The sequence below is a fragment of the Phaethon aethereus genome (genome assembly GCF_964289735.1).
Source record: "Phaethon aethereus genome assembly, chromosome: 6".
Lineage (NCBI taxonomy): Eukaryota > Metazoa > Chordata > Aves > Phaethontiformes > Phaethontidae > Phaethon > Phaethon aethereus.
In genome coordinates, this window is record NC_138580.1 from 5,795,710 (window position 1) to 5,811,738 (window position 16,029).

At 38.3% G+C, this 16,029-nt stretch overlaps 1 protein-coding gene across 1 annotated transcript in view; it reads left to right on the plus strand.

Moving 5' to 3' along the window:
• The window catches only part of LRP1B (LDL receptor related protein 1B), a gene marked incomplete at its 3' end in the record, with an annotated part of 741,532 nt that overhangs the window by 171,132 nt on the left and 554,371 nt on the right, over positions 1–16,029 (plus strand). Inside the window, exon 2 of the mRNA XM_082001234.1 lies at positions 1,213–1,338. Within this exon, the coding sequence (XP_081857360.1) occupies positions 1,213–1,338 (126 nt within the window). The remainder of the gene's footprint in view (positions 1–1,212; positions 1,339–16,029) is intronic.

A 16,029-nucleotide genomic window follows, 5' to 3' on the forward strand; every position in this document is an offset into this window, starting at 1 on the left:
TGCTTCTTGAAAAGTTGAAGCACTTAGTCACTGCAGCCACAGAGGTCTTTCAGGAGAGCAACTCAGTTCAGCAGGCACTGAAGCTAGCGGCGTACAGGGCACCGACTTAGTGTGCTAATAGTGATAAGAAAAATCAACAGTATTATCCCTTGGCTTTTGGTATGAACTAAACTAAAAGATAGATCTACAGGTGGAACTGGGCTTAATTCTCTCTTTATTTATACCTGGCTTTATATCTTTGTAACGCTATTGCCTCCAGTAAGTCATTTCTCACTTGCATCAGTGTAAAAATAATCAAGAAACTTTCCCAGCAATCTGCAGTGTAGCCTTCTGGAAGGCTCTACTGTAATTTATATATTGATAAAATGGATATAATGTATTGCACAGAGGCTTTGTGAGCTTTAATTAATGTTAGAATAGTTTTACGTTAATTAATGATGGAAGAGTCTTGAGTTAATTAATTCTAGATCTCAAGGACATCAGACTTTGGTGGTTGAATCCAGCAGATAGTTTGGGTGTGCCAGGCTTCTAAAATTGCCCTCATTTTAAGGCCATTGTTTTCAAGGCACCTCAGTGTTGTTCTTAAATAACTAAATAATTTGTTTGGATCTTTTTCATGTGAAATATAAAGCATTTTTTTTATATAAACCTGAGATAGGATTTGGTTGTTAAAATATGTACCTGAAGAAATAGTAAAAATATATATACGTTTGTTTAGGAAGATCTTTGACTGCTTACAGAAATACATTTATTTAAGAAGGTCTTTGACTGCTTACAGAAATACATCCTTGAAAATCTGTTTACCTGAACAACAATTTGAAAATATTTTCTGGGGCAGGAGAGGAGGATGGAGTATCCCCCTGGTGATAATATGAAATTAAAGCTTGTTGATTTCTATCTAGTGAACAAATTTACTTCAAGGTGAAATAGTTAGAGAAAAATATAACTTTATTAGTTTATGCTAATGCCATTCGTGTCTGGTTGGAACAGTTATGGCATTCTCCCACTGAAACACTGCAGCTGGGTGCAGCTGGACTCTACAGCCTAAGGAAGGGCATTAGATCTCTCATGAAATTATCACTTCACCTTGTTTCTGTTGTTTGCTTTGATTTCTCATTTCAGAATCACTTTATTTTCACTTTTCATTTTCATTGCACCACTTTATTTTCCTTCATTTTTAATCATTGCATTCTAAAACATTCTCATTTTCAGAAGAGCATCAGTTATGTGACGTAGGAGAGTTTCTGTGTCGTGATCGCGTGACTTGTGTCTCCCAACACTGGCTGTGTGATGGAGAGCCTGATTGTCCTGATGATTCAGATGAGTCTTTAGATACATGTAAGTAAAGAAGAACCCAATCTTATTTTATCTTCCTTTTAACAGTAGTGTTTATATCTGCACTAACTATACAATTGAAAGGACTAATTGCATTTTTTTGTTAATAAATGCTGAATAAATCTTCATATCCAGGAGAACAGGTTACATTCACTGTGTAGGTGAGAGACAAAAGAAATGGAAGAGATGGAAGATGTTTTTTCATGTGCCACTTTGTAATGAACGCTGTCGCCAGAGCATATGTTCCCTATGCTCTCGCTGAGCTGTAGAGGGCAGAGGCAAAGTCAGACACAGGAAAAATGTATTCCTCTAAAACAGGAGGAGGTGGGGTGGAAATGAATAGTGCAAAATGTTTTTAATGAAAGTATGAAGAACATGCAAACATCAAAGGCAGGAATGAAAGAAGATGTAAAAACTACGAGGGGGAAAGAAGCAAAGAAAAGGAAAATGAGGGGAAAGCTTTAATAAAACATGTTTAATTATAGTAAAAAACCTTTTTTTTTCTTTTTTTTTATGTGGCTAAGAGCTTCTGAAGACCAGAGTAGCAACCTTACAGACTCTTTCTTATCAGCCTTGTAGACTACTGATGAGGTGATATTAAATCTTAATGTCCCTTTGTTTCCTGTGTTCTGAGGAAAATGAGGGAATTTCCTGATTTTATCCCCAGGATAATCACTTAACGTAAGAGAAGAACCATGTATTTTGTATCAAAGCGATGCAGACAATCAGGAAGGCTAGAAATGTGGTTTACTGCTGAAAGAAAAGAAAATATCAAACATCAGACAGTATTTAGGAATCTAATCTTTAAAATGAGGGACAGAAATTCAAGATGTCTGGAAACCATTTCTGTCTGGGCCAACATTGCACTGATGATTGCAATCTTCCTGCTCCAGCGTTTGTTCTCTGGAACTGATACAAAAATTGCCTCTGGGGCTGTGGTGAGGGTGCGCTGATTCACCGCCTTTGAAACACTTTGGGATTCTCAAATACAAAATACTGTGGTTGGAAGCATCAGGTACAGTTAAGGTTCTGTTACTGCACTGATGAATGATTACTGTCTTCTCTAATATAATATTTTCAAGCATAGTGTTAGTATCTGCAGGTAAAAGATTTTATACTAACTAACGAATATTGTGATAAGAGCACAAAAATGGTCACACACACAGTTTCTAATTTACCTTCTGATATTTAGCATGTAGTTCCAAATCCAGCAGCTTGCTGGATGCCTAGATATTTTCCTCTCAGGAATGTTGCATGTTCATTGTACTGGACTGTATGATCTGTGTTCAGTAATGACATTCAAAATCATGCATATTAAAAACATAACCTTTGAAGTTTATTGATCGCTTGAAGAAAGAGGGACAGGCTGGGAAAGCAAACCATACTCTTGCTGACATTAGCCAGCGTGGTCCTCTTGGAAACACCTTCCCCGTTGCAAATGCTAACAGTTTCTCTAGGATGCATTACTTAGGCTGTCCGAAATCAAAGGTAAGAGTTAGCATCGTTGCTTTGGTTGTAGAGCAGGAACGTGTTTGGATCCCTATGCACATATAGCTTATGTAGCCCTTTGCTGACGAGCTGCTGGTTAATGGGCTGCCTGGGCAACGCTTGACTGTATGGACTGAGATGGTGATCGTGTCGGGCTGGTGCCCTGTCTCACCCTTTCTGCGTGGGAACCAAGCAACAGTACTGGGTTGCTGGGGGAAACTGTTTTACATATTTGCTCAGGATTACGTTCTGGTCTTGATGGTTCTGTTTAGTCGATGTAATTTACTGTCAAATGTATTTTTTGAAATATGTGTATGTACTCTAGCTTCATCAGGTAAGTTGTTTCTCATTACAGATGAATATAATATTACTAAATTTTCCTGATGATGCTTTGCATCACTGAATATGTAAGAAGTTATAAACTACCTTAAAAATATTCTTATGAAATATTTGAGGACTCTGTGGTGGTAATGTGAGGGACACAGCACCTTCCAGTTCTAGTGCACTGAGTCATGTGTCTGTTTATAGTTTAATGCAGCCTCTATTTGTCAGCTCTTTGCTGACTTACATACGATGAATTATACGGTGTAGCCTGACAGGTATTGCTAGTTGTTTCTATAGCCATAAACAAATGAAGTTTGATTGATTTTTCTGTGGATTTGTGCCTAGTAATAGGGTTTTCTGGGTTCTAATAATACACAGGCATTGATCAAAGCTTTTCCTGCAAGTGGAAGTTCTTAACTTCTCTCCCATGGGGATTTCAAGGTGTCCAAAAGGAGAGAAATTCTCATGCTGCAGCTTTTCCCTTGGTGAGAATATGAAAAGTCTTATTTCTCATCCCTCAACCATGTATTTGCAGAAAACTTCTAGGAATTAAATATCTTTGTGGCCTCTTGTCTAGTGGCATTTTAACCAGGTTTTGCAATAGAACCTGAAAGTTATTAGGCTGTACAGGCACATATGATATGACTGTATCAACTAACTTCCTCAGGAATCCATCTGAAATCATACAATCTACTCCATTAGCATTACTGAAGTAATTACTAAATGATTGGAGAGAAGGGAGAAAAAATTGACATTTTTAATTATTGTTGGATTCAGTCTCTGCATTGCCAAAGGTTGGGGCAGGACTTTAGGCTTGCACAGATTCCATGGGCTTTCGATGAGTCTGATGGAGGTGTTCTGTCACTGCCGGGGTTCTCCTGAGTTGACAACCAGCTTCCATCACCAGTGTCTTCCCCTTCTACTTCCCATTTTCCACTAAATGGTCTCACAGATAGCTTTGTAAACCCAGAAGTGAATTCCTACGGCACTTGTGCTTGTATTCTCTGTTTCTTAGCAGCTGTATTTCTTTCTCCTCTCAGTGGAGCTGCTGCTTTTTATAGTACCAGAGAACCTGGTTCAGTAATTCGTAATGAATAATTTAGCGAACAAATTTTGTTGCTTTTCTGTTAGTGAGTTGTTTCGTGAGAAAATTGATTTAAAAAAAAAATTGTATTAATAAAACTCTTGACCAAGTAATTTCTACCCTTTCTTGGGTGGTAAGTCTCTAGGTTGTTCATAAGGTTTTTGCAAATAGTCAGGATTCAGAAGTCAATTTACTTAACCTAATCGGATGATGCGAAGTTCTTCAGTAGGCTAAATCAGCAAGCTCACTTGAAATCAATAGAACTCTATCAGATGCCCCAGAATCTGGCCAGACATATTTGACATTTACAGATAGCTGTTCGTCTGGAGGTTGATGCAAATGTTTAGAGGATTTCCTTACTGTAAAAAGGAGGGGGGGAGGGGGGCAGGGAAAGGCTGTCTGTAGACTCATCTGCTAAACTATTTTGGTGGGACAGTTAGAAAAGTCAAATATACTGTTGAAAAGCATGGAGTTCAGAAAACAAAACTAGTGACAGCCTTGTGTAACACCTAGTGCCTGTTCACTATTGCCTGCTTTAGGCACTCAGTAGTTGGAAACATCTATTTCATACTGTTTTTCTTGGGGTGTTTTGTTTTTTTCATTTGTGGGTTTTGTTTTGGTTTGTGGGTTTTGTTTTGGTTTGTGGGTTTTTGTTAATTTTACCATTCTTGCCACTAGTATTGGTCTTCAGCTGTAAGCATTTGCCTATCTCACCACCTTTTATAGGGGCTTAAGTAGGGAAGTTCACTACTTGTATCTTAAAGATCTAATTTAAAACATTGTCATTTTGGGGTACCAGTGTGTGGTGCGTTCCACAGTTGTACTTCTGAATAACTTATTTATCTGTAAACACGCCATGTGGTTGCCCAAGGAATATCAATGGCTTCTGATATCTAGACATTTGATTTGATATACTATTACCTGGTTTCCTCCTCCACCTCCTACTAACAGAGTTGAAATGTAAAAGGTATATTGGCAAATTACTCCATCCATTTAGTATTTAAAGTTTTGGTGGTTTTTTTTGTGTTTGCAGCTTCAGGATTTCTCTGGCTTGCATATTGTTTTCTAATCTCAGTTCACAAACTCTTGTCTGACAGAATGCATTGTGCTAAGGCAAGGTGAAACAAAGGGGCAGGAAAAGAAATTGCTTATTTTCTGTAGCTTCTTTCTGGAACTGTACACATTGATTGTGTTTGGGTTTTGTAATGCTTGGTGCAGCAGCAGTTCCAGCAAGGGCTGGTTTATTGTCTCTTAGCCATGAAGTAGAGGAAGATAGTATAACACTGCCTGATACTTGCCCTATGAAGAGAGACTTGAGGTCTGGCAGAAGTATACCCTGAGCTCTTTTCATAGCATTCTGTGGCATGTTGCAGGCAGCACTGCTTTGTTACGGCACAGTTACTCATTAGAACCATCTATGACCCTAAGTATTGCTTGAATATCATGAATATCTTAACGAGAGGGGGGAAAAAAACACGGTACAATGAGATCTCCTACTGCCAAGACATGAAAGTACTTGACATTCGGTTATTTTATCAGCATCAAAATCCTGAAAACAATTTGATCTGCGCTGCCAGACTGCAATTCTGTCAGACTGCAGTTCTGTCTCTCGTACTGTCCACAACTGCACTTTCTTTGTTTTCGTGGCACTGTTCTTGTTTTGAGCTTTCTTAAATGGTGTACAAATGACTGAATACATGCCACACACACAATTTATTTGTAGCTGGCTGGTCCTGAATTGAAAGAATCCCAGTTTCCATTAACAAATCATCAAATTAGAACAATCCCTGTCTCTAGAAGTTTTGAGTATATGTAGGCTTATCATAACACATTGAAATTATCTCTGATAATAATCCTTCTCTTGGGTTTTGAGGGAATATCATCTTCTATAATCATGGTTAAACAGAAGTTGGAGGAGCAAAAGAAAGGCAGCAACCAGAAGAGCTTGAGTCTCACTTTGTTTGCTAGAATAGCTTCTTTCATTCTCCAGATGCTAATTATATGAGACTTGTTTCACAAGCTTAAAAATTGTTAATTGGGTACCTCAACTGTAGTTCTTTCACCAGCAAAGGATAAGATAATTGGATGCCATGTTGCTCTGGTGGTATGAAACAATAAAGATAAAATTTCCTAAAGCCCCTAATTCTTTTATGAGTAGATTCATTGAAATTCAAGACAAGCCACATTCCCAAACCACTCCTAAGTAGCTTTGGAAAATCCCAGATCAGTAAATAACTTGCATACATTGAAGATGAGCTTCCATGAGGCTGGTGAGGATAAATGAAGAAAATGCTGGATATGAGGGAAAAATGTGGTTTTGTCTTTTCACTCTTTATAATTTTGTGTATGCAGTTACTATTGAACAAGGAATCTGCTACATAAAATAGCTGCTCACACCTATTCTTCAGCAAGATACTTGACTGTGTTACGGGTCATATTAATCTAAACTGCTTTGAGGTGATGAACGTAGACTCACTTTTTCTCTCTGAATCAGGATCTTTCATATCAGTAGCATAAAACTTAACTTCTAAAGCTCTTGTAGGAAATGAACCGCAACAAAATGACAAATGTCAACAAATTGAAATATGAAACTGCTGCTAGCTTACATAAAATTAAGTTAAATGCTTAATGCAGCAATACAATATTGCCACAGTTTTATGTTAGCTGGTGAAAAGAAGTGCTTCTGACAGAACAAGATGAATGTTTTGAAGTAGGATTAACTTTCCTGATACCGTGTTTACAGACCTGAAAAAACCCATACTTCTCACTGAGGATGTCCTTGCAGTTTGCCCTTTGCAAAGATACCATGGTTGGTAACCACTGGTAAAGAAAAGATGTGTAAAGGTGTATTTATTACGGCCTCTGTGTTTGCCGTCCTGTTTTCTGGCATATAGCCTCTCGGGTCTGCTGTGCTTGGTCCCGTTCAGATAGTTTGCTGTTGGCTGCCCGCTTTACCCCATGGTGAACATCTGCGTGACCGCTACCTGGGCTTCAGCTTCTGATTCTGCTTTCTCCTTAGTCAGTTGTTTGGGAAAACTGCTGTCCTCGGCCCCTCCAGGAAAGGTCGTTTTGTGACTGTGGCAGGATTGATGATCTGGTAGTTAACCGAATATTAGAGCAAACAGTCCGGAAAGGATGAATGCTGATGGTGCTCATACCCTCTAAGCCTTTTGGAAAGGTTACAGAGAAGCACCCCATTGAGACAAATCCTACACTGCAACCGGTCTGGAGGGGTTCAGGTTGCTCCACTGTGCTGTTTGGGAGTGGTGTTGATGAGGCCCAGTTGTCTTCGTGAGAGGTTTGTACTTCGGGGATGTTCCTGCATTGCTCACCACTAACCCTACTCCTTTTCCCTCCGGGCTGCCCCACCTTTGGGTGCAGAGGAGCGCTCATCTTGGGCCAGGGAATAACCTTCATATTTCTGCACTTGCTTTCTGTCACAGCCAGCATATTAGCAAAGGTATTGACGCCCTAGAGAACACTTAGCGGCAATTAGTTTTTAGAATTTCCCAGTGGACTGTAATACTACTTCTGAGACATGAGCACATTGTCAAATTACTGGAACACGTGCATTATCCTTCTCTGAATAAAACCAGTTTGTTCATTTTGTGTGGCTTTGAATACTTGGTATGATTAAACATCTGGCAGTGGCCCCCGCTATGAAACTTCTTCCTAATATCAGTTGGGCGGGCACCAGGCGTGCGTGTCTGGGTGCCGACAGCCGGGGCCGTGGGGGCCTCTGTGGGGAGAGGCCGGGGCTGCCCCCGCCGGACACAGCCGGTTCCAGCTGGTTCCGCAGTGGTCCCAGGGCAGAGCTGGGCCAGTCAGTGGCACCTCTGGGAAGGCGTGTTTGAGAGGGCAAAATGCTGCCAGCAGTGAGGAAGGAGCGAGCCCTGTCAGAGGAGAGGGAGATGGAGGTGCTGTGGGCACCGGAGCAGCCATTCCTCTGCAGCCCGTGAGGAGACCATGGAGAAGCAGGTGGATGTTTCCTGAAGAAACTGGGGCCCGTGGAGAGGAGCCCATGCTGGAGCAAATTCTCCTGGCAGGGCCTGCAGCCTGGCTCTGAATTAAATTAATCTTCCCCACCTTGAGTGTGTTTTGCCTGTGACAGTAACTGGTGAGTGATCTCCTTTAGCTCGACCCATAAGCTTAGCCAGCTTATTTTCTCCCACATAAGGAGAGGGAGCAAGTGACTGGCTGGGTGAGCATCTGGCAGCCGGCCATGGTCAGACCACCAGAGGATTCTCTCTATCTGATCCCAGTATTATTTGGACTGTATCTGTACAGCCTATATACAGATCTAAATTTGCAGCACATGAAAGCCAAAGTGCTTGAGGATTATCGGGAGGAATGCCATGGTACGCTGAAGGCCTGTTATATGCATCATATACCCTGTCATCTAGGTTAACACGCCAGGTACTAAAATTTGCACTATGCTGAACACAAGGACCTTGCAAGAGCAAGGTGTAAAGCTATCCAACTGGTATCAGAAGTATAGTGAGTCTCCTTCCTGGTGACTTGTCGGACACTGCTGCCTTATCTGTAAAAGATTAGCAACAGGGACTTGGCTTCCAGCAGCGTCCATTTTGTAGGGAGCTGCCGTTTCAGTTCTGTGAATAGAATAGTATTTTTTTCTTAAATGGTCATTTTAAAAGTGGCATTCTACAGTCAGGAAAACATTGGAATTTGGCAAGGAATAGAATTATTTGCTTCTGCTAATTTTTTAAAAATAATTTTAAAGGCTAAAACCATTCAAAACTTTTTAACTTTTTATTGAATAGTTTATTTTCTATTCTGTGTATTCATTTCTAGTCTGGTTTCCAGTCTGAATGTTCTTTAATGTTTTCCTTCACGTAGTTCATACACCCAGTCCTGTTTCAGCCAAACATAATTGCCTTAAAAGGTAGCTGAAGATTTTGCAATAGATTTTGATTATAATTCTGAAGTTAGTGTTATATATGCAAATATTTAAACAATTATTTACAACTCACCAATGTAAATGGTTACATTAACTTTTATTATAGGCTAATAGCTTTTTGTAAGGCTAGCTCACTTGTGGTTTACTAGCAACGACTCATGCCTTGCAAATGTGTAGTGGGAGATCTGTGTGCTACATTAAAACTTTAAGAAAGAATAATTCCTTTGGTTTTTAAATGCTTTGAGCTCATAACATGAAACGATCTTTAGACAAGATTTTCTTTGTGCTCAGGAAAGTGCTAGAGTTTGTGACCATCTGAGTACATGAAATGCAGCATTAGATTTCTTTTTGCCTTTTCACATGAGGCAAATTTTTCAAAATGTTAATTTAGGAACTTTAGGGGTGGAGTGGTGGTGTCAAAATTACAGAATCTCTGGTCTGTATGAAAGATGAGAACTACATGGGGAATCATGGTGGTGGTATTGCACAGAAACTCAGTATTGCTGGCAAGAGGTCCAGGTTCACATAACTATAATTTCTGTAGCACTCTGCATATTTTCTTTTGGAATATAGTATGCAACAAGAGGTTCAGGATTGAAGGACTTACAGGTCATTGTATGTCTCAGTGACATGGTCGTTAGAAATACTACCTTTTTTTTTTTTTCCTACAGCTGATTACCTTGTGCATGGTTTTCCAAAAGTGGTTCATGGGGAATTCAATTAAATGATTGCTGACAAAATGAGCCTCTCTTAAGGTCTGTGGAAACATGTAGGTGTAATACAAGGCCAGGACAGAGCCTTTGAAGGATGATGCCCAATACCTAAAACTCTGAAACAGCTCATTTATGGATTAATTGCTTGCTAAAATTGCACTTCCTACACAGAAGGAGATCTAATGGGATATGTACTCATAAGACAAGAAAATGAAAAGATCAATCTTTTGAAAAACCTATAAAAGTAGTTCATATTTTGACCGAGACTTTGTTTTCAAGTTTTTTAACACAGAGTAGTTTTATTTTCATAGCTAAGCTATAAATTACATCCCCCAAAAAGTGCACGTGTGGAGAGAAGAGCTGGGAAGACTTGGCATGGTTTCTTTTCCGTGAGGTGCTGGCTGTTAAGACTAACCTAGTGACGTTGTTGTTCCCCCCGCCCAGCATTGACCTTCTTGACAGTATTTGGCCACAAATAAGACACATATTTCAGTGTTAATCACAGTTTGGGTGTGGGCCATCTTTCAGATGCAGATGTAGTCCTCTCTGGTTTCACAGGAGGAATGTCTCCTGTGCTGTCAATGCAGGAGAGCATAGGGAGGAGCTAAACAATAGCACTGTGGGTGAAAGAAACAGCACCAGGGAGTTTCTAACATACGCTGGGGCTAAAAATGTCTGTCTGCCTGAAAAAGTGGGGCGGTAACTGATAATTAGGCATTGATGGAGAGGAGAAATGTGAGATTGCAGCACGAGACTTTTGGTTTTTTTAGAAGCTCTTTATTTAGTTTGCTATGTACATTATTTAGTTTCATGTTTACCGATTTGAACTTTTTTCCCATGATGTTTTTGCCCCTATTTCCATGCACATTTATTTGTAATCCATTTAATTTGCATTCCCTTTTACAACTTAACAATTTTATTACTTATTTTCTTTTCTCCTCTTTTCTTTCATATTTATGTCCTTGCAACTCTTCCAGGGTCTTCTGTACTTGAGTCATCCCTTTCACCCCAGCTCTCTGTTTTTGCACAAGTTTTTTGTTTTGCCCTAATCCTCACTGTTTGTTTATTCATTATTTTGTCACTTTTCTTCCCTTATTTTTTAGTACTGCTGTCAAAACTGCTAAAACTATTATGAATAGTACTTTTCATCCTCTGTGTTCCTTTATTTTTCCTCTGTCATCATCCTAGACAGATTCCCTTTCTCCTTTTCACTGATGTCTTAATTCTTATTCCTTCATTTTCTGTCTCAGTTTTTATCTTCCTGTTAAGTCCTTTGTCTCTTGCTTTCTTGTCGTGCTACTGCTGTTCAATAGTCAGCCTCAGGAAAAGAGAGTATTTTGGGAAATGGGGAATGCACCTTAAGTAGGCTAATTCAGCCAAATACCAAGATGATTGTGAGAGTGTTGACTGTTAGGCTGTCATTGTGCTCTCTACCAGGAATAGCTTTGGTAGAAGGGAGGTAGAGAAATTACTGTATCACAGCATTGCCTATTGATTAGGCATTGATAAAATTAAAAAAAAAATATAGAAAAAAACCATAAGTACATAGCATCATTAAAAGCCTTTTTGGCTTTGCTGGTATAAAAAGGTAGTTTTTGATAGTGCAGGGATTCATAAATCACAGCAATCTTATGTATGAAATTGCTTGTTGAAAGATTTTTTTCTGAGGTGATGCTACTTTACTGTGGGCCCCAATTGCACCAAGACTCATTACAAATGTTTATAATTATAATGACACATCTCGCCTGTAGAACCTGTACTGGGAGAAATGTAGTGTGTCTAAATAGTGGTCTGGATGGTATTCTTTATTTGTCACTTAAAAAGTGCTGAAGTGTAATAACCATTTTTCTTCTCAGAATTACTGATGAAAACAACTCCCATTAGCAGGCAGATGGCTTTCTGGAAGAAAAGTAAAATTGCTCTTTTTGGAAATAGGGCTGTGATTTAAAATAAGAATTTAGATGTGTTATTAGTGATAAAATGCACAGTAGTTTTGGTCAGCAGAGAGGGCTATGGATAAAGAAATAACACAAGAAAAAAACCTCTGCTTGCAAAGAATAATGCATAGCTGTGACAAAGGAATGTAACTCACCATAGCCAGCAGTCTGGATTCAGCTACATTTTTAGCCTTTTAATAAAGCAGAAAAGGAAATGATGGAAAAGATTTAATTTCAAAAAGTATCCTTCAGGATTTAGTTCCTTCTGTTAACTTACAGATGTACAGAACTAATCCAGAAAGTCCATGTTTTAGCAGCTCTTACTCACGCCCCAGTAACACCTGAAACTTTTAAAAGTCTGCATTGCTTAACGCCTTCATCTTACATTATTCAAAGATGCATCAACATCCACGTCCATCTACTTTGTAGAACTGTGAGCTGTGCCCTCAGAAGTAGGTCTTAAATTTTATGTAAAACTTGGATACGCCCAATAGGGAATAATTTAGAGTTAGCTCTACTCATGAGAACAGGCGTTTATAGGATTGGACCCAATTTTGTGTACGTATATTTCCTCACAGAGAATGCTAAATTAGTATTTACCATCTGATATTGTAACCTTATTAAAGGCACGGCCTCTTAGAAGGTGTGGCTGTTAATGGTGTATTTGCAATAATATGAGTTACTTCAAAGTAAATACGTGGCAAACTTATTTTTCATTATTTAATTGTTTAAACAAAATCTAGGAAGAATTTTTTTTAATCTTATAATGTGATTACCTCTAAAGTGTTTTTTCTCTTTGCCTCACTTCTGAAGCATTCATTAAGTATGCCAAGACTGCAGTGAGCATCTCTCACTGTCTTTATGCTCAGGCTATAGAGAATTCCAAAATGACATTTTTTAACTCATTCTGACTTTTTCTGCTCTACTTCTATACTGGGCTATGTGATATTTTAGGTATTTTTTTTAAACTACTTAATCTAAAATTGTCTAAGGTAGATCTCTAACATGCTGCCATCTTTGGTTTTCTAATTTCTTGTTGCAAGAGGCAATTTAGTTTACAAGTGTGCTCCATAACCTAAAGCCAGTGGTAAGTTCAGGTACAAAAAACAGATGCAAATAATGGATAGTGTAAATAGTAGATAACTGCTCTCTTAATAGTAGAGAAATTATATAGTATAATACCTGTTCAGTACAATAACAAAATAAAGAGACGTTACTCTGACTGAAAACTGTCTTCTCTGACTAGATTTTCAGTAAAATAAATAGCACCTGTTGTTGTCAGGTACAACAGGTACCTAAAGTACCGTACAGGAGCACACGCTGCCCCTGCGGTCCCAGCTCACCGCCTGTGCTTTGTCCAGCATATCAAATTAATAAGGGAACCTACCCAGACGTTGTATTTTCCGTAATAACAAATGCTTAGTTTCATTGATTTGTAATTCCCTGTTCAAAATGAGACAATTCAAGTTTAATAGCAGACTTATTTTCACACTTGGGTTTTTATTCAGTAACTCAGTAGTAAGTTCTCTATCCAAGATAGAGAATAGTATTCTCTCTCTCTACCTTACCCAAAGCTGGGTTTTTAGTTTTTTATTTATTTCTGTGACCTGCATGCAGATGTAAGTGTACTGAAGGCCGACGGCTTTACTCATTAGGGCCCTGTAACGCCAAATCTCATTTCACTTTTGCTGTGCTGGAGATGTCTCTGAGGTCAGCCAGGTCAAAGCTGCAGTTGCTGGAAGTAACTGTATAATTTCTTTCCTGCTAACAATCTTGGGGATTTGAATGCGTCTGATGAATAAGGTCAGTTGAACTGAACTATTTTTGTATTTACAAAATTATTTAATTTGCCTTGTTCTTATCTTCCTTTGCAGTGACTTTGGCCTGGCCTTCCACCCTAGTCACTTCTTGATATGCAGTGGATTTCCTGCGTATCCTGACTATGTGACTTCATAGCGGGAGGAGGAAATTACACGAAGATCATTAAAGTGTGAAATTAAATTCTTAAAGATGAAACATCTAAAATAGCTAAAACATTACCCCAAAAACAAACAGTGCAATTGATCCTTCTTAATTACGTGCTTAATAATTTTATACCAAAGTAAAGCACATTGACGATGTACTAATACGTTTCATATTCACTGCCACCACAGATTTCCTGCTTCTTATTTGCTTTGAATCTCATCATTATCATGCACATAAAACTAGTATTCTTAGAATTTTTATAGTATTATTTCCATATAAAATGAGGAAAGTCTAATATATGAATACTAAACAGCTCATTAACATGGTTTGTAATATATCTGTTCGTGATAAAAGCAGCTGAGAAATGCTGATATAAAATAGTACTTTAGTCCCAGAGTATATCTAAGATTAGAAGAATCATGCCTTGGATAATAAATACTTCAGGGAAAACAGGAAATCTTAAATACAAATAACATCAAATGAAGAGCTTTGTATGCTTAATTAAAGACATTAACAGATGCATTTATTTCAGTTAAATAATTAATATATAACTAGTACTGGCAGCAAGAATTTTTTTGTGATTTAAAAAAAAAAAAAACCCTGAAATGTTTTAATTCCAGGAGGAAAAATGCTACCTTTAAAAGACATTAAGAATGTTTTTATCTGGAACTGGCACAGCAAACAAAATGCACGAAAGAAAAGCCTAATCTACCATGTCAAGAACCCTGATCTTTAAATTTGCTCTTTATGGGCAAGCCACTGTCTCCAGCCTAAGAAACAGGATTGGCTTTGAAACAGTTTAGGTGATGGATGGTTCCTTCTCTACCCATGTGCATTAAGGTTTGGTCCTTGAAGTTATTGTCTTTGGCCTCATAGTCATGCTTTCTGTGTCCAAGCCACAGGAACAGGCTGTTGTGAATTAACTGTCCAGACTTGTCCGTAGGTTGTGTGACAGAGAAAAATTCAGTATTCATGGTGAGCACTTGTTAGAGGTTGGAGCTCAAATTTAGGAAGATGTACTGCAGGATGAAATGATTCATTTGGGGTTTAAGGTATCATCGATTTATATTTTGGTATAGATTTAGCTATGTGCTTTTTCCCTTTCTGCAAGGTTTTTATACTGTCCTAAACTAGAGTAGCTGTGCTACTGTTTAGTTGCAGTTGTGCCGTAACAATTCAGCTTAAGTTTCACATTCAACCCCAGGATTATAACCTATGACGAAACACTGCTGACAGTTTTATAGAGGGGTCAGGTGTGATCTTTAACCTTTCCTCAGTTACCAAAATACACAAAATATATTTAAATCAAGATATAAAACAATGCTTAGTCATCTGAAATGTCAAATAAATATCCCACAAATTATTTATATTAGGAATTCATCTATTATGCAATACACTTTCTACACTTCTGAATATTGAGCCCCAAATTGGAAAACTCCCACTGTTGTGGTTTTTTTTCGTGGTTTTTTTGTTGTTTTTTTAGGGGGGTTTTGGTTTTTTTTGTGTGTGTGGTTTGTGGTGTTTTTTTTTTTTTTTTTTTTTTTTTTTTTTGGAGAAGTGAGCATTTCTCTTGCAGATTTCAGCTTCGTTTATCAGGGACAAGTCACCAAAGCAGGAAGTGCAGTACATCACTCAGAGGGAGAGTGAATTCATATAGAAGCAAGGTAAAATGCATACCTATGCAGAAGATCAGTACAAGGACCATTCATAATGTCCCTTTTTGCTTGTGAAAGAGAGAGCACAATCCTGGTGCTGGGCTGCCCTCCAAGTGTCCCTTTCATCATTCATGAGTATTGTTCACAATAATGGAACAGATAAGCAAGAATACTGAAAGAAGCCATTTCATAGCACTGTTCTTTAGCCTGCCACAGAAAAGGATGCTGGAAGAAAGGACTTGGCTAATTTACTGTTTTTATGAAGTATGGTGATACTTGGTTCAAGTATGTGTATAGATTTAAACGTTTTATTTAACATGCTTTTGTATTTCCCTAGAAGTAATGAAAAAATGTGGAACAGATAAATGTTTCTTAATAAGCTAGAACAAGGTTAACTGTGATTAAGCTAAGCTTAATAAAAAAGAGGTTTGGTGGTTGGCTTTTTCTGAGCTGATGATAGGTTGAATTGATGCATATAATATTCCTTGACCTTTAAGACTTGGTCTCTGTTTTTTGGCTTGCTGCTGTCAGGAATAGTACCCAGAAAGATGAGAGCACATGGTAGTTATACAGCCAGCATCTATAATGCAGCCACAGCTTAGCAATGTCA